The sequence below is a fragment of the Meles meles genome, chromosome 9 (genome assembly GCF_922984935.1).
Source record: "Meles meles chromosome 9, mMelMel3.1 paternal haplotype, whole genome shotgun sequence".
NCBI lineage: Eukaryota > Metazoa > Chordata > Mammalia > Carnivora > Mustelidae > Meles > Meles meles.
In genome coordinates this window covers 45,177,892-45,203,147 of record NC_060074.1, presented here as the reverse complement: position 1 = coordinate 45,203,147, position 25,256 = coordinate 45,177,892, and the positions used below count along the sequence as shown (strand labels likewise).

Genomic DNA, 25,256 nt, shown 5'->3' with positions numbered 1-25,256 from the left:
CGCAGGGCTGTCCCCGCGCGCCTCTCCAGTTTGCAGGGCCACCGCTGCCCGCCGTCGGAGCACCCTGGCCTGGCTGTCAGAGGGCAGTTCCTCACCCCTCCTTGCTGTGGGCAGCAGAGGGGGGATAGGCCTCCAGGCTGGTGCTGGAGAGAGCCCTGAGAAGGACATGGCTGCCTGGCCTGGGACTGGGACCATGCTGTCACTCAGTTTCCTGCTCTGCTCTTTCTGCATTAAAGTGCTTCAACATTTTGCAATAAGAAGCCCAGCGTGTGCTGTGGCCAGTCCTGCTGGGGCAAACCACTCGGCCACCCTGAGTGTCCCCGCGCTCAGTCCCACCTCCCAGCAAGGAGGCACAGATCTTAGGGAGCTCCCTGAGCTTGGGGGCACGCTCAGGAGAACCCCTGACATGCACCCGCTGCCTCCAGCCCCTCAATTGCTCCCCTACCCAGGACCCTCCGCCCACCATGGCCACTGGAAAGGAACACAGCCTGAAGCCCCGTCTGCCGGCCACCACGCACCTCACATGTCAGTTTCCAGGAATCCGGTGGAAAGCCCAGGAGCCCCGGTGCTCCATGGGTGGGGGAGTGTCTGCCGGCCCCCGGCCCGGGAGCGACCCACAGAGGCAGGGGCTGGGCTGAGCACAGGGAGCTACCACAGTACTGGGCTCTCAGGGCTGTCCCAACTGCCGCCCCCAGGAGCGGGAGGCGTCGCATTAATATTTGAAGACTGAGGTATCAGGTGGCCAGGCGGGCTTAGGGCTGGGTGCCGGATCCTTTACCATGGCACCTTAACCCTCCATGGGGCAGGGGCCAGGGGAGCAGACCCTCTGGGGTTGCGGGCGAGGCTTGAGATCCCTGGGTCATGGGAGAGGGAGAAGCTAGCCAGAGGAAAGCCCCAGTACTGTACCTCCAGCCCCAGAGTAGCTCCAAGGGCACAGACAGGGAAACCAAGGCGTGCTGGGACGTGGGGAGAGCTGGGATCAGAATCTTATTTGAGACCCCCAGTCCTTGCTCCAGGAACCCCTTGAATCACTGCTCCTTGGAGCAGTGGAGGAGAATGCTGAGGGGGAGGCCCTGACACTGGTTGGGTTTCTTGCACTCCTATTGAGGATGCAAAACCCTGGCTGCTCTTTATGTGGCCATTTCTCAGGGCTGCATCTGGAGGGAGGGACCCAGAGGGATCTCACTGCTCACTGTAAAATGGGGGTTCCCCAAGCTCAGGGGTGCTCAGCCGTGACACCAAACTCCTGTGGGCACAGTAGCCATCTGTATCCATATCGGATTATGCAGGGACCTGGGGGGGGCAAGGGGATCCCAGCAAACATGACACTTGCTCTCTGCAGTGGTCTTGGACAATAGTGTCTTCTTCCAGCATCCATGACACAGACCTTGGCTGGCTTACGTGCTTTAAGCAGGGCCAAGTCAGACCCTGGAGCCTGGGGCCTCTCCCTGCTATCTCCTACCCCTATCCCTAAAGGAGTCGGCTCTTGGGGTTAGGGACAAGAAGCTCCCCTCCCCCACCAGAGCACAGGAAGTTGGTTTGGAGCGCAAAGGAATGGACTTGGACCCCAGTGCTGCACCCGCAGCCTGGGGGACCTCGTGTCACTCTCCTGGCCCCAGCCGCACCCTCCCCCACCTCCAAGGAGAAATGAGGGAAGTCACACCCGGGGCCTTGGTTTCCCCTCCTGTAAGTCAAGAAGATGACGAATTACGGAAGGTGCCTTACGGGCCAGCGTGGGGGGCTCACACCTTATCGGCATGTTCTCACCTTGGAGCTCTACCGGGGCCCGGTCTGCTGTGCTGTTTCCCTGGTGCCGGGAGAAGTCACATCCTGACACTAACCAAGTCTGCAAGTAGCTGAAGGGGCTCAGATGTGGGGCTCTGACCTCTGGGTCCTGACGGTTGGACACACGCCCCACCCCCAAATCAGGCAATTGCCCTGAGGTCAGTGGTTGGCTCGGCCCTTTCCGGGGCCTGCCATCTCCTTTCCTGTGTTTTGGTGAGATTTGAGCAATGCTGGGTCTGCCATGCATTATACATCGAGGACAGCTGTGGCGAGCCGGGTTACAGGCCTGTAATGCCACCCGGGCTGAGAAAATCATGACCCACAGATGGGCGCCGGACACCGGTCACCACGGCTGAGATTCAATTACTGGCGGCACCGCCAGGCCCCACCCCTCGCTGGAGAGGAGGCTGCCCCGGGAGAGTCTCTTGCCCTCTCTGGGCCTCAGTTTCGCAGCAAAGATGAAAGGGTCTTGGAGCCCTTGTGACCTCGGGGAGGGAATGAGCACCCGCTGGAGGCCTCAGGAGCATCTCCCGCCACCACTCATCCCTCCTGTTTCACAGATGAGAAACTGAGGCTTGGAGATGCCGCGACCTCACCAGCCAGGAAGAGCCTCTCCAGCTCTGGTGGGTGCAAGTACAGGGCCAGGGCCAATAGGATGGGCCGGTGCTACTGTGGGGGATGAGGGGCTGCCCCGCCCCACGCCTGTTTGGATGGTTGGGCTCGCCAGCAAGGGCTGCTGTTCCCAAATGCCACCATCTGGCAGGACCTCACTCAAGCCTGGGGCCCTGCAGCCAGGAGCCCACCCGTCAGAGAGGCCCAACCCTTCGTTGTGCAGAGGGGGCCTGAGGGCCAGGTAGCTGGAAGACCCGGCAGCTGGACTGAGGCAGGGCCTGGCCTCCCCGGGCCGGCAACCCAGTGGCTGAGGGGGCGCCTCCCACAGGCACAGCCTGGCTCCCCAGGCCACCTCTCCTGAGACCCACAGCTCCCAGGGGCAGGTGCGGCCGCCCTGTATGTCTTCCACCACCTCCCCTGAGCCTGGCGTGGGAAGAAGCCGGCGCGGCGACCTCTGGATATTACGTTTCCATCAATATTGCATAAGGCACCTGGCACCCCCCTCCCCAGCGCCGGGGCCCACAACTGACACCCCGCCCTCCCGCTGAGCCAAGTCTGCATGTGAGGCAGGTGGCTTGGGGGGGACCCACAACCCCTGCTGCCCTGGGCGCTCACTGAGGGAAGAAGGGAGGCTCCAGGCCTAACCCCAAATCCCACATGGGCTCCCCAAGCTCTCTGCAGACACAGCAACAAGCCTCAAAAACCAGGGCTTTGTGGATGGGCTGGGACCTGCTGGTCACAGGCTGGGGAGCTGGGGAGTCCTGAGAGAACAGAATTCTGCCTCAGATCCTATGGCAACACCAGGGACACAGCGAGGACAATCCCAGATGGGCTGCTTCTCCACGGCCCCAGGGCCGTCGGGAGAACACCCAGAACCCCACCCCTGGGCGCTCAAGCTGGGCCAAGTGGTCAAAATGTTCTGACGGATGTGCCGAGGCCTGGGAATGGAGGGCTGAGGTCAGAGACGCTGCCCGGACAGGAGGCCCAGGAGTGGCTAGGCTGGGGACTGGCCGGGACCTACCCCCTGGCAGCAGGGCCATGCCCACCCCCTTCCTGATCTCAGCTTCCAGGTCGGCCACAGGGACCACTGAGGGGCCAGGAGGGACCCAGGTGGCCAGGACATTCCCACCCTGTAGACTGTGGAGCTCTGCCCGCTACACCAGGAACCTGTCCAGTCCCACAAACTCCTCACACCCGAGCCCAAAAGACAACCTTTTACCAAACAGTAACCAATGGAACGTCTTGTACATACATAAATCGTGTCATAAAGAAATGACTTCCAGCAGTTAGGGCAGTCCTCAGTTCTTAGACCACGACATCAGGCCCCAGGCCGCAGCAGGCTGGGAGGCAGGGGGCAGGGGAAGGATCATCCCACAGGCCCAGGACCACAGAGGACTGCAGCTCTGCCTCAGTTGGCCCGGGATGCTCATGAGGGCAAACGAGGCGCAGGAACCCCTCGGTGAGACCTGGCATGGGGGAGCATCATGTCCCTGGACCTTGGTGCTCTCACCTGGAAATGGGGCCACATGATCCCAGGGGCATTTTCCAAAAGGGTGGCCACTAAACCGGCTGTGGCCGGTTGGGACTAATTTGTCATAGCAGCTGCCTCGGACGTGGATTGGGGACAGGGATGGGTGGGAGGGCGCTGGGGATCCTGGTTCTATGCAGACCACAGTGCTGACATCACCCACGAGAACACCCATCTACCTGCCCACGTGTCTGTGTTCCTTTACTTGCTCACACGCCCATGGATCCTCTCCATTCAGCACATGCTGTGGCCTGTCGTGCACAGGGGGCTGGGGACAGCAGGGCGGATGGGATTCTTGTCCTTGTGGATGGGAAATATCTCAGCAAGGAGTAAGCCACGAGGGCCACACCCAGGTGGGAGCACGGGACTGGAACTTGCTGCCTTCTGGACGGCCATGTGACTCAGAGCCCTGCTCCCACCCCCGGGGTAACCTCAGTTTCACAGTGTCACCCCACAGGCGCCCCAGCCATGGTCCAGCCACAGGCCAGCCCTGTTCCCTGCCATAGCCTGGCCCAGTCATGACCATGCCCCTTGTCTTGACCCCTGCCACTGCCCCTATGGGAGCCCCAGTCAGGGCCCCTGTCACAGCCCCAGTCATGGTCCCTGTCATAGTCCCAGTCACGGTCCCTGTCACAGCCCCAGTCATAGCCCCTGCCATGGTCCTTGTGACAGCCCTAGTCATAGCCCCTGTCACAGTCCCAGTCATGGTCCCTGTCATGGTCCTAGTCATGCCCCCTGTCCCAGCCTCTGTCACGGCCCTTGTCTCAGCCTCATCACAGCCCCAGTCACAGCCCTGTCACAGTCCCAGTCATGGTTTCTGCCACAGTCCCAGTCATAGCCCTGTCACATCCTCTGTCATAACTCCTGTCACATCCCCAGTCAGGACCCCTGTCACACCCCTATTATGCCCCCTGTCCCAGCCTCTGTCACAGCCCCTGTCCCAGCCTCTGTCACGAACCCTGCCACGGCTCGTCACAGCTCCTGCTGCGGCCCCATCATGGTTCTGTCATGATCCCTGTCACAGCCCAGAACTGGGCCAGCTGACTTGACAGCACTGGCTCGGTCCTGGCCCAAGACCATTTCCCTGGGACCAACCTGGTGTCCATAATGAGCTTTCTCCATAACTTGCTGTCAGGGGAGCCAGGGACCCTGTCACCCCAGCCTCCAGGGCTGGGGGGTGGGCACTGTGAAGCTTACCGGCCCGGCTGTCTCCCGCAGAAACTGGGCACAGTCCTGGTGTCCATGGTACTCTGCCAGGTCTGCGGCCGTGTAACCGTCTTCATCCCGTAAGGAGGGGTCCACGTGGTGGGAGACCAGCGTCTGGCAGCACTGCAGGGAGGGGACACACGTGTGACCACTGCGTCACCTGCTTGTGCCCACAGCATTCACCAGGTGTGATGGAGGGCAGGCGCCGTGCTGTCCCATCTCACAGGTGGGCAACTGAGGCCACCAACAGCTAAGGAACTTACCCAAGACCCTGCTGTTGTTCACTGCAGGGCCAGGGCTCGAATCCCCAAGGCCCACCCACCGCTGCCCCATCCAGGCAGCAGCAGGGCCAAGCTCCACAGGCACCAGCACACCCTTGTCGCAGATGGGAACCGAGGCACCCGCAGTCAGGAACTGCCAGACGCTCAGCTGCTAGTAGGTGGTACAGCTGACACCCTGGCTGGGCAGCCTGATCCTGACCCTGCCCTTGTAGTCCATGCCCCGGGCTCTAAAGGCAGAACCGGTGTCCGTAGAGCAACGCTGGGAGGTATGTGTGTCATTTTCACAGGAAGAAATGGGAAGATGGAATGATAGCCTGATCACTGCGGGATTTGTAAGCAGGGGGTGAGTGATTACAGATGACCAAGATCTTCGAGGTGACTGTACTAGAAGCAAAACAGGGGGCAGATGGGTCCCATCAGGGACTAGAGAAACAGGTCCCCAAGGACAACATAAAATATGCATTAAATGTAAAGTCACCTTCCTAAAGCATCAAAGAGGCAAAAAGGAAGTGAGGAATTACCAAGCCAAGCTCAGGAGACAGGGAAAATCTGGAGGGATAAACCTATCACTCAGAAGTGTTTCTGCACAGACAGCACAGCCTCACAGGACTAGGGAGACCAGCAAAAGCCCAGGGCCCTCCAAAGGTGAGGGTTCCAATTTAGCACTGTAGGCTGAAGGATCTACCCTCAGAGTAAAGGTAAACCAGAAGCCAGTCAGCCCTCTGCTTCCCTTCACCCAGTGGCCCAGGGAACCTGGAGCCTGGAATGTGGAGGGGGAAGGTCCTGGGCTCACAATTCCCATGGATGCCTGACAAGCAGAGGCAAATAAGGTTTCACCCAAGGCCTCACATGACTCCCACAAATTGTTTTTCAAATATAAGTTCCAGCATAGAGTCAGACAAAGCCAGGAGCCCAAAGAAATAAGATACCAGACCAAGAGCCAGAAGACCCAACTCACCAGGAAATAGACGCACAAGGACCCAAGAACTAACAGAACACAACTGGGATGGGAAGCCTCCCCAACTGGGCTTATTATTTTCAAGGGAATAAAAATCAAGCTTGAAAATTTAGGCGTGGAATTATCAACCATGAAAAGAGACATGGTGCATTTAAACGATGACAGTTAGTAGGTCAGGAACATAGAAATAATGACCACGTGAAAAACTGTAGCTGTAGGACAAGTGAGCAGAAAATCAGTCAGAAGCCACCATCCAGATGCAGCACAGAGAGACAAAAAGCTGAAAGCAGAACCTGTCTGTGATACCGTTTGTGGCAGTAAACCCAGAAAGAGGAGAAACCGAATGGGTGCCGAAGTCACATCTGCGGGGATAATGGCTGGGAATTTCACAGGACTGAGGGAAACACCAAAGCACAAATAAATTCAAGACACTCAAGCAATCCCCAGTGGGAGAAGTAAAAAGCAATCTGCCTCACGTCATCCCCATAGTAAAACTGTAGGAAAGCAAAGACAAAATGAAAAACCTTAGAAGTGACAAGAAAAAGAATGATTATCTTCCAAAACAGTGGCTCCTCTCAGCTGACTTCTTTGTAGAAGCCACCAGGCAATGAAAGAATGACATTTTCCGAGCACCAAAGGAAAATACGTGGGAATTTCCAAGCAACGATTTTACACCCAGCAAAAATACCCTTCAATAGTGATCACAAGATAAAAAGGTAAACAAAACAGGCAAACGAAACAAAGAATTTGCCAGCAACACTCCCACACTAAGGGAACATATGAGGCATCGGTTTCAGACTGAGGGGAAGAGATTCCACAGGGAAGGCCAGAGATGCCAGGAGGAATGAAGAGGACAAAGTAGTACATTTGTGGATAAATTCAAATAAGGATTTATTTTTTGACTGAATGAAAAACAATAATGTCAGATGTCTTTTTTTAACTGCAGAAATAAAACACATTAAAAATGGTGCGATCCCATCAGCCTCATCCCCACCCTGCAAGGTTTCCTGCTCCCTTCTTCCTTGCCACTAGCCTCTAGGCTGTGCCTTGAAAGGCTTAAGCCCATCACAGGAATCTGGGGGCTGCTGGGGACCATTGTGCTCACACCCTGGAGGCTTGTCTAAGAGATGGGGAAGTGAGTCCTTCCGACACCATTCTGGAGTGACACATGGACCTCTCGTTCAGCCCCTCACCCTGCGAGGTGTATTACTGTGCCTGCGCTACACAAAATGACAAGAGGCACGGAGAAGGACGGGAAGCCTCCCCAAGGTCATCCTGCTAGGAAGTGGGGCAGCCTGGATTCAGAGCTGTGGCTCTAGGAGCCGGTGGTCTTCATCACACCCGAGACAGAGGAGCATCCCAGGACAGCGCAGGGCCTGAAGGCACCTCAAGGATGAGCTAGTCCAGGATCCTCCCTGCCATCAGTCCCAATGCCCTCTTTTTTTGCAAAAGTTTTCTGACACTCCTTTTGCTCTTCTGACATGAACACAATTGATAACACAAGTTGCCTGCACACATAAATTTAAAATATTATGCTCTAATGTAAAGGAGAAAAAAATAGTTTATAATTTAAAAAACATGCATGTTACTATGTGAGTATTTGGGTGTGGCTGCACCAAAGACGAAGTCGGCTGTCTGGACCATGAAAAACGAAGGATGGGGGGCACCTGGGTGGCTCAGTGGGTTAAAGCCTCTGCCTTCAGCTCAGGTCATGATCTCAGGGTCCTGGGATCCAGCCCTACACCAGGCTCCCTGCTCAGAAAGAAGTCTGCTTCTCCCTCTCCCTCTGCCTACTGCTCTCCCTGCTTATGCTCTTGCTCCCTCTCTCCCAAATAAATAAATAAAATCCTTTAAAAAAATGTCCAGGGGGCTCAGTCAGTTGGGTGTCTGCCTTCAGCTCAGGCCATGATCCCAGGGTCTTGGGATCGAGCCCCACAGCAGGCTTCCTGCTCCGTGGAGAGTCTGCTTCTCCCTCTGCCCTCCCCATGTTTGTGCTCTCATGTGCACATGCTCTCTCTCTCTCTCAAATAAATAAATATGTTCATATGATAAATGACTCTTGTCCAGAGAAAGCCTAAATGCAAAATGTGTGCAGTGGAATGCAGTCAATGATCTCCCTTGTCAGTACTGACTGGTTTTGCATCTATTTGGGAATTCACGTCATTATTCCTTGCTGGTGAAATATGTGTTTTATTTTACTCTTGGTTATATGAATTACTTGCTTTCTCCTTAATTAATGAGGTAAATAAAAATCTTTGACACAGGCTCATTTTATAGTTGAATGAGTGTCATGATTACGAGCACTTTCAAAAATTATCGCTGAAAGGGGCGCCTGGGTGGCTCAGTGGGTTAAGCCTCTGCCTTCAGCTCAGGTCATGATCCCAGGGTCCTGGGATCAAGCCCCATATCAGGCTCTCTGCTCCGCAGGGAGCCTGCTTCCTCCTCTCTCTCTGCCTGCCTCTCTGCCTACTTGTGATCTCTGTCAAAAAAAAAAAAAAGTTATCGCTGAGAGTACCTACATGTCGAGTCACTGCGGATCTGACAGTAACACACAAGACGGGTGTTGCCATTGGTGATGCCATTTTTCTCAGCGAGTGGCTCGTGGTAAAGTGCGAATAAAGCAAAATACTATCTTCCCTCGCCATGTACAGTAGGATCATTCTTGGAAAAGCCTTACATATATTGACACTATGAAAAATACTGGGGTGTGTATACACACAATTGAATTTAGGTTCTAAGCTTAATTATATACACTTGGGAATAGCAGGTCCCCTTGTGTCCCCGCCACCATGGGTGCCTCAATCACTGGAAAACCAAAAACAGTCCTGAAATTTCCGACACCCACTGCAGAGGGTCCTGCCCTGTTGAGAACCAAATGCTCTTGGTTCTCGAATCCTCCGTCATGTCCTAAGCAAGTGTGTTCAATAACTATGTGTCAGAAGAGTGAGTATCTGAATGGAGGAGAGTGAATGACCGGACGTCAGAGACTCTGACGATTAAACAGGCCTTCACCCGCACCTCTCATAGGAGCAGAAATCCCACTGAGGCAGTCATGCTCCCAATACCTCTAGGAACTCTTAGAATACTCAGTAGTAAGTTCACTTCTTGAATTAGCGGCCACAGTAAGTTAGAGTTAAAACTGAGTTAAAACCACCCATCTGAACCCTGAGAGAGTCTTATTTACACCTGTCTTCTGTTGTTTCTTTTTCAACCTCATCAGCAAAGCCCCAGACCACACTCCATCATCTGGCAACTTCCTTCTCCAAACAGCCATGGCATCTCACGCCCTCCTCTCGAGATTTCCCTGCAGTCTCTTGACTCGACATTAAACCTAGTTCCATGCTGTCACCAGTGACCCCTTAAGGCCAGCCCTGGCTCCTGCTCTCTCTTCTGTTCTAGCAGCTGACTGTGTCTAGTTGTCTCTCCCTTGCCAGAAATCCCGCTCCTTCTCCTGTTCACACACCTCTGTAAGATCCACTGTCTCTATGAATTCTTTCTAGATTTGCTGAGCCAATGCTATTCACACAGGTAGTTCTTGAAATTGTACATCATAATCCCCTGGGGAGTTTTAAAAGTCCTGATACCTGGGGCCTCACCCAGAACCAATCAAATCAGGATCTCTGGGCAGGTGGAACCCAGGTGTTTGGATACTTTAAACCTGTCCTGAAGATTCCCAGTGCACAGACAACTTTAAGAACCACATAGCACTACACACTGCATCTAAAATCCCAAACAAAAAGTTAGCTATTAAATTCAGCTATGTAGAAGAGACAATCCATCACGGGCAGTTTGCATTTACTCCAGGAATGCAAGGGTGGTTTAACATTTTTAAAAGTAATCAGAGTAGAAAGAAAGGTCTTGAGATGTTTGCCCGCCTATGTTCACTGCGGTACTGTCCACAACAGCCAAGTGCGAAAGGCAATCCAAGTGTCCCCTGATGGATGAATGAAGAGAGGCAATGTGGGTCCATCCACACAAGGGAATGTGACTCAGCCTTAAAAAGGAAGGAAATCCTGTGTCCTGCTACAACATGGATTAACCTTGAGGATATAATGCTGAGTGAAATAAGCCAGTCACAAAAAGATAACTGCTATCTGATTCTACCCTTGTGATGTTCCTCGAGTTTCTACCGAAAGTAGAAAGGTGGGTTCCCAGGGCTGGGGAAGGGAAGCGGGGAAATGTTTTATAGGGACAGAGTTCCAGTTTTGAGAGATGAAAGCCGGGAGGTCTGCTGTATAACAATGCATATAGTGAACATCACTGCACCATACACTTAGAAACAGGAGGAGAAGTTGGCTTTTTTAAAGATTTTATTTATTTGAGAGAGAGAGAGAGTGCATGAGGCAGGAGGGGCAGAGGGAGAAGCAGACTCCTTGCTGAGCGGGGAGCCTGATGTGGGGCTCGATCCTGGGACTCCAGGATCATAACCTGAGCTGAAGGCAGACACCTAACCGACTGAGCCACCCAGCTGTCCCAGGAGGGTAAATTTTATGTAACATATTTTTATTTTTAAACTTCAACTTAAAAAGGAAGCAATTGGTATAATTCACACCATTCAAAGAGTAAAGATTGTTGATATAGTAAAACAAAACATGTTAAACAATCATTGCTCCCTTTGGAGGCTGCTGGGACACCAGCTCTTTATTCTGAAGTTTTATTCCTAAAAATCAGGGGAATCTGTCCCAGCTAAGGAGCCTATGGAAACCTGAAGACTACATGAAGTGTGGTATCCTGGAGGGAATTCTGGAGCAGAAAAAAGACATAAGGTAAAAACTAAGGAAGTCCGAGGCTTATCTGGGTGGCTTTGTAGATTAAGCGTCCAACTCAGTTTTGGCTCAGGTCATGGTCTTGGAGTCATGAGATCGAGACCCAGGTTGGGCTCTACACTCAGCACAGAGTCTGCTTGTCCTTCCCCCTCCCTCCCCTGCTCATGCTCACTCTTGAGCACACACCCTCTCTCTAAATAAATAAATGAATAAATAAGTCTTAAAAAAACTAAGGAAATCAGAATAAAGTATGGGCTTTGATTGGTAATACTGTATCAGTTTTGGTCCACTAATTGTGACAAATGCACTATGCTGATTAAGTGGTTCATGCTGGAGGAAACGGATGTGGGTCTCTGGTTCCTCTACCTGTACTAGTGTCTCGATTGTTCTAGAATCTAAAATCATCCTGAACTACTCTAAAATAAGAATTTATTTTTAGGGGCGCCTGGGTGGCTCAGTGGTTTAAGCCGCTGCCTTCGGCTCAGGTCATGATCTCACGGTCCTGGGATCGAGTCCCGCATCGGGCTCTCTGCTCGGCAGGGAGCCTGCTTCCCTCTCACTCTCTCTGCCTGCCTCTCTGCCTACTTGTATCTCTCTCTGTCAAATAAATAAATAAAATCTTTAAAAAAAAAAAAAAGAATTTATTTTTAAAGTTGCAAGCATTATCCTAGGCTTCCGGGACAAAGCAGATTTCTGGAACTGCGAATGGATTAGCAGACGCAGCGGACGAACCAGTAGTGTGCGGTTCCCGTTTGGCCTCCGAGTCTGGTGCGATCAGGGAAGTGGATACTGGACGCTCTGGGCAGGCTGGCTCGGAGATGATAGTAGGACCTCACTATGAATTATTGTTAGGTGTGATAATGGTTTGAAACTGTGTTAAAAAACAAAGGGGGTCCTTATCTCTTGGAGATGTCCACTGAAGTATTTCTGGATAAAATAGTGTGACATCCTAGTTCGCTCTTGAATAACACAGCGGCCGATGGGGGGGAGCGGAGGGGTGGGGTGCCAGCCAGGCCTTGCTGATCTCAGGCTCTTGCGTGGATTCAGGATTTCCGTCAGAAGAAGACTGAAAGCAGATCGGTTCTGGGCTGTGTGGCCTGAGTTATTCTGTTTCCATATGCAGTGCGGGTGAGGACCCACAGGCTCTGGGCTTATCTGTTCAACTCCTTGGGCTCGTAGTGAGGATTTCATTTGCAGAAAGCCACAGCTCCAGCTGCCTTCCAGAAAGGGTCCTTGGGACTCAGGGTCCCCTCCTACCTCCAAATCCTCTGTTGTCCCTGCCCTCCGCCCCCATCCCTGGCTAGGAACGGTGGAAGCTGGGGAAGCAGAGCTGGGGGAGCGAGCCTGCAGGGTTGAGAGGTGTCTGAGGAGGAGAGAGGGAGTGTAGCTGGGGTGGGGAGTCGGGGGAGTGAAGAGTCAGAGAAAGACCATTTCACAGCTGCTGTGAGCCAGTGTCCTGTCTCCTTTGCCTTCTTCCAAAGGAACAGTGCCTTCCTGTGACTCGTGCTTGCTGCAGTTTATTGTACCTGACTTGGCCAGCCACATGGGGCCCCAGCGACACTTCGGGTTCCAGCTGTGAACAGCTGTCTGGAAGCAGAGAGCCCGACTGGGGCCCTCAGCTGCGATCTCAACAACACCCTCCCTCTCGACTGAGCTGCAGGGGGTTGGGGGAAGCGGATCCCCCTTGGGGACAGTGCTCCCTGGGGCTGGGTTGGGGAGGCAGCGGAGGAAAACTGTGTTTTGCTTTCAGACTGGCCTTGCCTTTTCGTGAGGTCAGTGTGCAGGGGGTGCGCGGGGCAGGGGCCCGGCCGAGGGCTGGGTCTATTCTCAGTGTTGGACCCTGAATATTTAAATGTCACCTCTGCTGACTCTGGGTTCCTCGTGTTGTCTCCTAGGGGCTGGGCCATGCGAATCCCTGAGATTTCTTGGATGAGAGCAACAGGGCTACCCTCACGTCTCTGAGCGCAGCAGCCAAGGGCTCTCCTGGGACAGACGACGCACCCCGGGGCTCTCTGTGCAAAGGAAGGGGTGCGCACGGAGGGAGAGCCTGAATTTGGCCCCCAGGTAACTCAGAGTCTGAGCCCTGGGCAGTGACTGCCATCTCAGCCTCACTTTACCTACCAGTAAAAGGGGAACTGTGACTCCTCTCCCACTGGGCTGCTGAGCGGGTTGAATTATTTCTGCAGGAAGTGCTGGAAGGGGGAGCTCCCAGGCCTCCAGCTTCTGGGGGCTCCCAGTCTCTACCTCCCACCTTGCAGGCCTTACCTCCATGTGCCCGTTCTCAGCTGCATCATGGAGGGGGGTCCCTCCCCAGGAGTCTGTCGTGATAGGGGCGCCCATCAGCAGGAGCCGGTCTAGAATGGGTGTGTGGCCGCCTTGAGCTGCAAAGTGGAGGGCTGTGGCCCCCTCGTTATCCCGTGCTGTCAGGCCAATGTCGGTGAAGGTGACCTGGGGAAGGTGGGGGAGGAGGACCCGCTGAGGAGGTGACCCCTCTTAGGGAGGCAGACGGGGCGGGCAGCGAGCTCGGCACAGAAGCGGGAGGCTACCCTCCCCAGAAGCCAGTGAAACTCCAGGGGCCACTTCTAGGAAAATTCTGCCTTCCTGAGGGAAGGGGCTGGGGGCTGTGGTGTCACCCTGTTTCTCCTTCCTCCTGCCTTGACGTGGACAACTTTCACCATAAGGGAGAGGCTGGGAGAGTGCAGAGATGCAGCCAAATGGGGCTGGGTGTCTGATCCAAAGACAGCAAAGCCTCCTGCCGCTCCTGCGCTCCTACGTGGGAGGGACACTGGGAAGGAGGTTCAAGTTCCACCGTCACCTGCAGCCCAAAGGGTGCTGGCTGATCTGATAGTCAACTGTGTCTGCTGGGAAAAGACCAGTGAGCTGGGAACAGAGGCCCTCCTGTCAGCCGGCTCCCCTGAGGGGGAGGACGCCCCGCTCCGGAGTCAGGGACCCAGCGGGAGGCTGCAGTGGGAGTCACGTTGGAAAGGCCTTTCTGGCCCTGAGAGCCCGTGGCCCTGGCTGCTCCTTCCCTTTCCCTGGGATGAGACCCCATAGTGCTCCCTCCTGCCATCCTCCCTCTCCCCCTGACCCCCCCAAAGCTCTGACCTGCTTCTCCCCCAGCACACCCCTGTGGCTCAGTGCCATGGCCAGAGATGCCCAGCACTCCCCACCCCAGGGACCAAGAATCCAGGTGCGGAGACAGGTACATTTCTGGGGGGGGGCTGGAGTCTGAACCGGACGGGGTCAAAACGATAGGAGAGGGAACGTGAGGACAGCTCCATGGGAAGGCCAGGGTGGGGACGCTGGGCTTTCTCCTGGGAGTGGAGCCGCTCTCAGCAGGAGCACCCATGGGAAGGTGGCCAGGGTCGGGGGGACCAAGCCTCACAAAGTGTGTGTGCCTTTGGTGGGGCCTCAGGGGCGAAGGGCCAGCCTGGGTGGGAGAGCGGCCAGGGGAGGCTGGAGACCAAGGCTGGTGGCTCAAAGACCAAGGCAGGTGGCTGGATTTCATCATTTGTTCCTTGGTTCATTAACTCGCTGGGTCAGTGTCCCCAGAGCTCGTGCTCCGCGCCAGGCCCATGGACGCGGTCCTTGCCTCCCAGAGGAAAATTTATAGCCTATCAGGTGCTGGTGCCATGGAGGGAAGACAGGAGGACAGTGGGACAGAGGGCTGGCTGGGGTGGCACCGTGCTAAACGGATGGACAGGGAGGGCAGTGGAGGAGGGGCTCTGCGCCCTGGGGACCCTGCCAGGGAGAAGGCCCCTCGGGAAGTATGGGAGGTTCTGAGCAAGAAAGGGTTTTCTCTTCCCCCGCAGTGGCCAGTGTGGCCTTCAGAGATGCCAGTCACATCCTGCCGTTCTTGGCTCAGGGTCCAGCAGGAGCTCCCAGCCCCTCAGGAAAGAACCCTCATCCTCTCGGGGCCTCTGCCTGTCCCCACTCCCTCCGCCCCCCAAACCAGGCTCTCTCCAACTTGGATTAAAAGCTGGGCCCTCCTAAAAAAAAAAAAAAAAAAAAAAGCTGGGCCCTCCTCATCTGGGCAACCCACCCTTGCCCAACCACTTCCTGCCTCTCCTCAGGGAGACTCCCCTGACTCTGAGATCTCCCCTGGGCCTCTGTAATGAACTCTCCAGGGTCCCAGAGACCTGGCCTGGTCGGTTTTCTGTGGTGGAAGCAGAAAGTCCCCAGTCCATGCTGGGAAAATGCATCCCCCCCAACCTGGGCCACTATGTGCTCTGGGGTCTCAGGGTTTCCTTCCAGAAAGAGGCCTGAATGCCCCTTTCCCTGGTCCAGAAGGGAAGAGACCGGGTGTCGGCTGGGGCTCTGAGACATCAGAGCAGGAAGTGGCTGAATGTGGGGCCAGGAACAACAGTGTCTGCTGGGGGCCACGGGCCCTGAGGACTCCAGGAAACACCCCAGGACTCCTGGGAGAGGGTCAAGAAAGTCCCTACTGTCCTGCAGGGGTCACTGCCCATCAAGGCTGCACTCCCGGGCCCAGCCTGGGCCTGTACACATGGGTGCTCCCAGTGATGCCCGGGGAACATCTGATCCCCCACAACCTCAAGGATCCCCAGGGGTCCTGCAGGCAGATGGAGACCCCCACCCCAGCCAGGTCCTGCTAGCTTGGAGGGGGCTCTGGACCAAGGGGGGAGCAGGTGCCAGCCTCCTCGGACCTCCCATGCCCCCAGCACCCTTAGCGCCCCCTTACCAGCCAGACGACCAGTGAGTAGTGGCCGCAGGCAGCTGCAGCGTGGAGCGCACTCATGCCATCAAGGGCACGCAGGTGCACATCAGCTCCGCAGTCCTTCACCAGAAACTGGGCCAGGTGTAGGTGGCCCTCCTGGCAGGCTAGGTAGAGTGGGGAGGCCCCAGTGCGCGTCTGCCGGTTCACACCACTGTGGGGGAAGGGGAGGCTCAGAGAGTGTTTGGGGGTTCTTGTAGGACGCAGAGCTCCTCCAACCCGCCTAGGCCCAGATCAAGGGGCAGAGAGGCCCAGCCCCCCTTACTGGCTGAAGAGCCCCCTAGCGGGTCACCTGCATGGGTGTACAGATTGTGCACAGCCTTCTTACCCCTGACCCCATCGCCCCCGACCACTGGGATCCTGGAATCCAGCTCTGCACACTCCCCTTTGAGTCGACCAGCTATTCCCAGGGCTGGGGCTTGCTGGTGGGTGAACAGCCTAGTGGGGCAGGTGGTGGGCAGGTCACTGAGCCTCCAGAGCCCAAGGCCTGCTCTGCAGGAAAGGGGCATTGTGAGCAGTGCCTGGGCCTGGCATCCAAATTCCAGGCTCCAGCATAGACGGACTGGAGGAGGGTCACAGGACTCCCCTGATCCCGCTCTGTCTCTGAGCTGCCACGGGGCCAGGTGAGTTCTTGGTCCCCAGTGGAATTCTGCAGGGAGGGACAGTCCCTGCCAGGCTGACCCCAGCCCCTGCTGATGCAGACTTCGCCTGTGGCCCCGTGGTCGGTCCAGGTGGGAGTCAGGGTGCTGGGCACGAGACGCCACACACTTGTGTGGTTTCATGTGAAGTCTCCAGGTTTTAAATGATAAAAAAAAGACTTTAAAAACACAGTCCAACGGACCCTCTGTGGCTGGCCCGGCCCAGGGAACCCCCAGTGTCTGCAGAAGCAAGTCCCAAAGACCAAGGGTGTGGGCTGAGAACACCAAGGGAGAGAGCGCTATCCAAAGCAGAGCTGTTGGGCCTTGTCGGGGAGCAAGTGTGGGGCAGCCGGAAGAACCAGCCCCCCCGCCAAACAGGAGGCCTCCCCAGGAGAAGAGGTATGGCTGGAGGCAGGTGGGTCATCAGGGGGAAAGGCTACGTCAGGTGAGGGGTGGACAGTAAGTCCCACACACAGCCAGGCCAGCAGCCCTGGGAACGGGGTAGGGAGGACATGAGCATGACGCCCCCAGATAGCCCATCTCGGTGCCCACAGCATCCTCTGTGTGGGTCAAGGACTGGACAGGCTCTCAGGATGAGGAACCGGGCTGCCCCCTTTCCCAGCTGGCCCCATCCCATCCCTGCCACACCCAGTGTGCCCAGCACCCATTCCGGGCCGCAGGCATAGGGCCCCCGGCATGAGACTGGCCGCCCTGGAGGGGTTCCCAGTGCGGGGGAGGGAACAAAGTGGCAGGACCATCCGGGGTCACCTGACTAGGGCCTCAGGATCCCCTGAGGGTACTGTGGGCCTCCGCTTGTGACTGGAGAGCGTGCACCTTCCCAGCTGGGGTAGCGTGGGTCCTGACATGGCCCGAGTGGGGTGGGGGGCTTCCTGGCCCCCCATTGCCCCACTCTGTGCAGCTAGACACTGCTCTCAGCCTATAGGATCAAGGTCCTTCCCCCTGGTCCTGAGTCTCATGGGCCATTTCCCCCTGTACTGGCCCCACACTGGGCCCTCCCTGCTCCCCCACAGCGTGCCTGCCCAGCAGGGTCCCCCTCATGGGCCGCTAGACTGGCCTGCCCCACCTGCTCCGGGCAGCCTTGCTGGGGCGCACTTTGGCGGACGACCGGCAGGCGGTGCTCTGGCTGCTCACCTGCCGTGGGCTGCGGCCAGGAGCTTCAGGCAGGTCAGGTCCCCGCTGACGGCGGCATGGTGCAGGGGCAGGGCCCCCTCCAGGGTCTCCAGGGTGGCCGCGTGGCCCTCCCGAAGCAGCCACTGCACCAGCAGAGGATGCCCGAAGCGGGCGGCCAGGTGCAGCGGGGAGACGCCTGAGTCGTCTTGGTCCTACTGGGCAAAGAAGGGCAGGTGGTCTTCTGTGGCCGGCTGGGACCCGTCCCGGCAGGGCAGTCCCAGCGCCCAGGACCCCGCCACCCTGCCCACATGCTCTTCCCTCCCTGCTGGCTGAGCCGGGTGGCCTGCTCAGAGGAAAAGGCATGGCGGGGATGCAAGTCCAGGTCTTCCGAGTCCAAACCCATGATCCCGCTGCTCCCGGACCCCTCTCTCGAGGGCAGTCACGGCCCTTTCTGCCCTCGGCTTGAAGTGGGAAGGGCTTCCACGGGCCCAGTCTTGTCCATGTCGGGCTCTGTGGCCTGCTGTCTGTCCCGGGGCCCTACTTCTGGGCCTGTCTCTGACCGCTGCTGAGCACCCACCTGCCAGCCACGAGTCCTCGCACTGGAAGCATTCCCACGGCAAGCAGCTGGCAGGCCTGGGCATGCCCCCAGGCACAGAAATGGGCACCGCTCCCCCCACCCCGCCTCCCGGGTTGTGGGAAGAGCCGATGGGACCCATGAGTCCTCCCTGTCTGGGATCCAGCGCCCCTTCTCGGAGAGTGCCCTACATGCCCCATTGGAGCTCGCCCACTGTCCCACGTCCTCGAACTGCACAAATGGACCCCAGGTGAGCAGGAAAAGGGAGAGGGTGGGCGCTGCTGGAAATGCCACTGCCTAGATGATCCCTGAGCCTGGAGACCCTCCTTCTTCCCAATGCCCCCCACAGCAGGCCTGGGCTGTCACCCACCGAGGCCTCCAGCTGTACAAGCCGGGCCCCCAGCTCCTGGGCCCGCGTGCCCGCCATGCTCCTCTACACACTCCTGTGTGGACCCTTTGGGAAACAGGCCCCCAGATCTGGGCTGATGGGAACGCTGTCAGCCCCCGCTGGCCAGGCGAGGCCAGGCGCTCCGACCTGGGGGAGGGCAGGGGGAGAGCTGCTCTGTGCCAGCCTGGGAGTTGGTGCTGGCTTGGGGGCAGGCAGGCGTGCCCATCCCATGCACGCCGAGTCCCCAGGACTTTCCGGTTTCTGCTCCCTCAGTCCACACACACAGCAGCCCCTCTCACGGGCTCGCCACACTCACCTGCAGCCCACAGCCTCCATCACGCACCAGCCAGCAGAGCTCCGCCAGGCAGCCTGTGGCCGCGGCGTCATGTGCCGGGGTGGCCCCGTTGTGGGCCCGCTGGTTGCCGGGCAGCTTGGCCTGCTGCACCAGGAACTTGACACAGGCCAGGTGGCCAGCTCGGCTAGCGTGATGCACCAGGCCAGCCCCCAGGGCGTCAATGATGCCCGGGCCCAGGGCCCCGGCCTCCAGCAGCAGCTTCAGGGTGGCCAGGTCCCCGTTCTTGGCGGCCGTGAGCGCCCGCTGCTCCTCCATCCTCCAGCCCAGTCCACCGGTGGCTCTCGGCGGCTTACGCACAGGTCCCGGCTTCCTGTTTCAGGCGTGGATGGAGCTCCCAGCTCCTGTTACCCGATAAGCAGTGCACAGGGCAGATGGGAGACGGTGGGGGGGTGGGGCCTTGGTGCCTGGGCCTCGCAGCCCTACCTCAGTCACTCCCCAGTGCCCAGGGCTGTGGTGGGCAGAGGGCTCGGGGCTTGGGGGCAGGGTCTGCCCTGGGGTCAGGTCAGGGGTGGGTGCTGGCCGGCAGATGCTTACTGTGACTGGGGTGGGCCTCATCCTCTTTCCGAGCAAACACTGGGGAGACGTGCCGTGTCTTTCACCCTGAGAACGATTCCCCGTGTCTAGTGGGTGTTTACAGTTCCCAGGATCCTTCCAGGAAGAGAGCCCCGAGAGCCTCTTCTCATGGAGGGGAGACCCGTCCACGGCAGGAGACCCGTCCACGGAGGGGCCCTCTCTGGGGAACTGACAACCACGTGTGCTGGAGTCCCACGGGGTCTTCACCCCAGGATCCTAGGGCCTGCCTACCTGTTGGGAGCGCTGTGCAGGATCCTGGCCCTCAGCTGGCCTGGGGCCCAGGAGCTCCACGAACATCTGAGGAACAGCGGCTCGCTGGAGCCAGCTCTGGGCCCAGGGCCCTAACATGGGACAGGAAGGCTTCTGAGGAGAGTGAGGGTCTCTGAGACTGTGGCTGAAGGTCAAGGGGCTTCCTTGAGGGCAGTCACACCTCTTTTCCCAGACTCTTCCCTTCAGTGGTGCTGGGTGCCCACGGCTTTTTCCCGGGCCCACTGGCATCAGTGTGGCCTCTGCCTGGAGGCAGCAGGATGCTGACTTTAGTGACCCGTTTTCTAGGGACTTGCAGAGTCTCAAGCGAATTTCTTCAGCTGAAGCCTGATCGTCCAGTGATAAACTGGGGTCACTACGCGCCCCTTCCGCACCAGCTCAGACACACCAGTGAGCCCGGAGAAGGCCCACTAGAGAGACCGTCAATGTCTAACACCAGCATTGGAATATTTTATTAGTTCACTCAATTTCTGACAGTGGTTTCCTCAGAGTCATCATGAAGTTCTTGGCACCTTAAAACCACATGTTAAAAGTATTCGGCTAAGAAATCGATCCTATGCAAAGGGTCTCTGAGTCACGCCCTCTGAGGTGCATCGGGATGTCACAGAGGACATCACATCGGGACGTCACAGAGCCTTGGTGAAGACAGAAGAACCCGTCTGGGAACAATATTATGATGGAGCGGAGCTGGGGACCGGCGGATTTCCCACCAGAGGAGCCACCCGGGGTCACGTAAGCCTGGTTGCCTCCCAACTCCCACACCGGAGCTGGAACTCTGAGTGAATGACCACAAGGAAAAGGCAGGGGGCCCTGGGGATTCTGGGTGGCCGCCAGGCTGAGTGAGGAGGTCAGGTAGGGTGGGCAAGGATATGGAGCAGGAGGTTGATCTCAGTGGCCCCCCCGCCGAGGAAGGGCTTGGGAAGGGCGGAGTGAGATCAGAGGGCCAGGGTGGACGGACCTCAGCGCCAACAGGCAGGGGAGGCCATGACTGCAGCAAAAATCAGGTTTCCTATGTTCATGGTAGCAAGTGACAATGGTCTACAATACTAGAATTTTATCTTCCAGGGGAAACGCTCCCTTCCAGGAGGGTGGCGCTCCCAACTCCCCAGAGGGGACGCTTCTGCTTCAACCTGCACCACCGGGTGGCAGGGACAGCCCCACACAGGTGTGTGCGGCCCGTGGGTCTGTCTGCCCGACAGACAGGCTTTCCGCTGACCCGGGGATGGGGGACAGGGAACAGGGAGATGGGGACAGGGGATGAGTGAACTCCCCACCTGGTACCATATCAGACACTCTGGGACAAATTAGGAGGAAAGCCATCCTGGCCCAGCACTTGGAAGGGCTTCCTATGGGGCGTCCTTGGCACTAGGCCTGGCACTCCAGCCGGGCCACGGCTTGCTTCAGGTCCTGCACGACGAGGTCCACCTCAGCCCTGGTGGTGCTGCGGCCCACGCTGAGCCGGAGTGCGTTCCTGGCCACGTCGAAGGGGATGCCACAGCTCAGCAGCACTGGGGATGGCCTAGGGGAGTGGTGAGAGCCTGTGTCAGCTCTCTGTGCTCCCTGGGGCACGGGGAAGGGGAAGGGGCCCTGCCCCTCCTGCTCTCCACCAGCTCCCCAGGTTGGGGTTGTATAGACCCATCTCCCCTCCGCCGAACACCTCTTGTCCCCTGGCCTCGGTGTCCACAGTCTGGTGCTGGGACTCCTGCCTGGTACTGCGGCCTCACCGTGGTTTCCTGGGGCATGGCTCCTCCAGCCCCGGGGTGCGTGCAGGGGCCGAACCCCGCCTCCTGACCCTCGAGGAGGGGGGCGGGTCTCAGAGGAGATGGAGGCGCAACCCAGGGCCCCGCCAGTGTTCCCGGCAGCTCTGGTGCCCCCCCCCCACCGCTGCCAACCCCAGCAGGTGCGCAGATCAAGGGCCCGTGGGCACCCAAAGCGCCCATACACACAGGCCCCAGGCAGAAGCAGCGCAGCCAAGGTCTCTGTCACATTATAGAGCTCCTAAAAGCCATCTGCACAGGGCTAGGTGGGAGCAGGGACTTTCATCGCTGTGGTTCCTGAGGGTCCGGGCCAGAGGCCCCCACAGAGCAGGGGAGAGAGGGACAGGACCCACAGCTCCTGGCCCCCTGCCCCCCCCTGAGTGGGTGGCCTCATTCCTATTCCAGGGAGCACCCCCCTCCCACCCTCGCAGGGGCCACATCAGATACCTGCCCCCACCCAGCTACACCCCCAGCCCCTTCGCCTGCCCCTCATCCCCTCCCCTTCACCTTGTGGCTGGTGAGACCACAGACTACACCTGGCTCAGCAACCGTGTCTGGGAAACAGGCCACACAGATCCCTTCTGGAGGGCCGGGGGAGCATTCTGTGAGCGCCCTCGGCAGTCCACACTCGCCCCACCTCACTGCCCCTGACAGCCACTTGGCCACTCAGGCTGCCGCCTGCGGGCTCCTGGCCTCCCCCACCCTCCTGCAGCCCTCCCTGACAGAGCTCTGAGCCATGACTGGGACTGGTCATCCCTGCCCAGCCCTCGGACCCTGGGAGCCCCCTGGCCTGAGGTGCTCACGCACCACGCCAGCCAGACTCCCGGACAGCCCACTGCTGACCATGGCCCGGCTCCTTCTGGGGCCCGGCGGCCTCACGCACACCACACCCAGCTCTGTGGGCCCCCTGCTCACGATGAGTGAGAAACTGTGGCCCTGCTCTTCCTCCACTGGGGTCGGGCCAGTCTCGGGTGCCCGGGCTTCATATCCTCCCCTCCTGCCCTGGCCACGGCCACTCAATGGGGCTGCTCTCCTGGGATCGCCCTGCACCAGGCAGGGCCACCGGGAACCAACCTGGCCTGTCACAACCCTCCCAGAGCCTCTCACTTTCCCAGAACAGAGGGAGCTCCTGCAGCCTGCGTAGTTTCTCCCAGCAGACCCCCACTGAGGCTGCAGCTTTCCCTCTTCCCCTTGGAAGCCCCAGGCCCAGCAGCCTCCTCTGGCCGCCTGGCGGACAGGCACTGTATACTGCGGCTTAGGCATGCAGCACTTACCGGTCCACGTGGTCCGAGTGGCACGCAGCCCCCACGCTGGCCAGCAGCGTCCTGCACTGGGCCAGCACTGCACGCCCTGGGGAGACACGGCATGTGGCTGTGGGCGGAGTGTGCCAGCAGGGCCCCACCTGTCCACCTCCCCTCTGCCCTGCTGCAAGTTTGGAGGCTCCCTCCCTTGGGCCCCCTGGGGTTGGGGGGTGGCCCAGGGCCCAGGCCGTCTCATCCCCAGTGACACTGCAGTGAGATCCAGACAAGATGCTTCCTCCCAGACACGATTCTGCCCTAAAATCTGGCCTCGAACATGTTATTTCCGGTCAATGGCCGAAGAAGACCCAGAACTCTCATCAGCTGCCTTACTTCCTACTTTGTTGTCCTAGTCATGACACTGAAACTTAACATCTGCGTTTTCTAGAGGTGGAGACACTGGGGTGCTGTTTTGGTTAAGCCGGAAGGCACTTCCCTCTACTTTCACAAGCACAGATATTAGAGTAATAAAGCCACTGGCCTAATTAAAAGAATCTGTCTCATTTAAATGGACACAGGCCTCACCGAATACGATACATCCATCCCCACAAAAACAGGGATGAGGACTTGATGTGCTCTTCTTCCCACAGCAACAAGAGCTGGAGCAGCAGCCAGCAGCAAGGCGGCTTCCCAGTGCAGGGTCCCATCCCCCAGCACAGTGACACCTGCCCAGGGCCAGTCTGTGGTGCAGACACACAGTGCTCCCCGCGCCATCCAGGGAGACAGAGGGTGCAACACCCTCTCCCCTAGGAACTTCTCCCAAACCGCTCTGTGCTCTGCGGACATGCTTCCCTCCTGCTCAGGGCATAGAATCTCCTCTCGGTGGAACACGGCAGGTCAGCGCCCCGGGTGAGCCGTGTTCTGTCTTCTGGATTCCAGATCCTGCCGGTCCCCAGCCTGGAGGCAGTCAGCGCGGGAACTGAGAGCCCCACAGGCGTGCACGTCATCCTGACTCTGAGCCAGATTTTAAAGTTGACTGCCTCTCCTCTCCCTGGTCCTCACCACACATTCCGTCAAACTTGCTGATGGAAATGGATGAAGGAGCCCAGAATTCAGTCTCATCTTCCTTCTCTGCTTCAGTGCCCATGAATGCTGGGCACAACCGCAACCCCCCTCTGGCACCTGCATGAAGAGCCCGGCAGGGAGAGCAGGAAACGGCCAGACCAGCCCCACCTCCTGGGGACACCCATCCTAGGGGGCCGCTCTGCTACCTTTGGTGCCCACCACCCTACGTGGGGACCAGGAGACCCTTGTCACCTTGAAGCTGGGGTCCCCGGATGGAAAAGTTGCATGTGTTGGGGAGTCGCTCGGTCCCTGGAAATTGGCTGTTCAGATGGATTCTCTGCTTGTCAAATTCAGCCTGAAAAGGCAATGAAGACTTCAGAGATGGTTTCAAAGCACACACCAGCCTCCCCCCTCCCCGCCCCCAACTAATGTCTGAGCTTGAGCCTTTTCTGGCAAACAAAATCTGAACCTTGACACATAAATTAGTTCATCCATAAGCATCTACCTATAATAATTACAGGGACTCCCTAGAAAGCAAAGTTATCAGGAGAAAAAAATTCTGAATACATGCGACACTCCACCATACAACCACCAAACACCCAAGCTCTGGTGTATTCCTAACATGCCTCTTTGAAGATCAGCCACCTGTCCAGAGCCCACCTTGGGGACTCTGGCAGGGGGGGTCCTCCTGACTCAGGCTTCTGTCCTCTAGCCTCTACCCTGACTGTCACCAGGGTCCCCGGACCGAGTTCCAAACAACCCCCATCCTCATCCTGCCTGCTGCCCGGGGCTGCACCAACCCTGACCCTCAGCTCGCCGGAGGAAGCACGGGGCCCCCAGACTTCAGGCCGCCCCACTCCCGCGGGCCCCAGGCTCACCACCAGCTGCTCCTCCAGGTAGTCTCGAACATCTCTCATGTGGGCCTCGTAAGCCTCGCAGTTCCTGGTCACCAGCTCAGCGGCCTGGGGACAGGGACGGCGGCAATGTGAGACAGCATGTTCAACTGTCATAAAGCAAGGAGAATAAAACAGCGTTCCGGCGCAGAGGTGAGATTTCCTGATGGTAGAGAAGTGACATTTCTTCAACTGCTCTCTTCCGGGAACATCCGGGACAGGCGATATTTACTGAGTGCGGCCAGGAGACCCAGGCCTTGATAAGAGCCTCGGAAGGGTTATCTTCCCTCGTTCAGCAGTAATTTACTTTACCAGGTGCTTCCTGCTACCTCCAGGCACCAGAGATAACTGCCGGTGATAGCAAAGAGCACTCCCAGTTCTCAAGGCAGAACCAGCCCAGAGACCAAGGGCGGAAGGGAAGAGGGAACAGCATCATACCGAATGAGGAGAGCGCTCTGGTGGGTGCACAGGGCACGCGGGGCAGGCGTGAAGCTGACAGTGCATGA

General features: G+C 57.8%; 2 protein-coding genes across 6 annotated transcripts in view; both read right to left on the bottom strand.

Moving 5' to 3' along the window:
• Positions 1-19,700, bottom strand: part of ESPNL (espin like) — a 41,857-nt gene extending 22,157 nt beyond the window's left edge. For both annotated transcript variants that reach the window (XM_046019863.1, XM_046019864.1), the window contains exons 1-5: positions 18,919-19,700; positions 17,662-17,852; positions 15,839-16,025; positions 13,402-13,584; positions 5,123-5,254 (exon numbers count right to left, since the gene is read on the bottom strand). In XM_046019863.1, the coding sequence (XP_045875819.1) occupies positions 5,123-5,254; positions 13,402-13,584; positions 15,839-16,025; positions 17,662-17,852; positions 18,919-19,212 (987 nt within the window). In that variant the 5' untranslated portion in view covers positions 19,213-19,700. The remainder of the gene's footprint in view (positions 1-5,122; positions 5,255-13,401; positions 13,585-15,838; positions 16,026-17,661; positions 17,853-18,918) is intronic.
• Positions 19,701-20,227: 527 nt separating this feature from the next.
• SCLY (selenocysteine lyase) overlaps positions 20,228-25,256 on the bottom strand; it is a 35,786-nt gene continuing 30,757 nt past the window's right edge. For all 4 annotated transcript variants that reach the window (XM_046019472.1, XM_046019471.1, XM_046019470.1 and 1 more), the window contains exons 9-12: positions 24,736-24,819; positions 24,110-24,212; positions 22,829-22,904; positions 20,228-21,316 (exon numbers count right to left, since the gene is read on the bottom strand). In XM_046019472.1, coding sequence (XP_045875428.1) covers positions 21,163-21,316; positions 22,829-22,904; positions 24,110-24,212; positions 24,736-24,819 — 417 coding nt within the window. In that variant the 3' untranslated portion in view covers positions 20,228-21,162. The remainder of the gene's footprint in view (positions 21,317-22,828; positions 22,905-24,109; positions 24,213-24,735; positions 24,820-25,256) is intronic.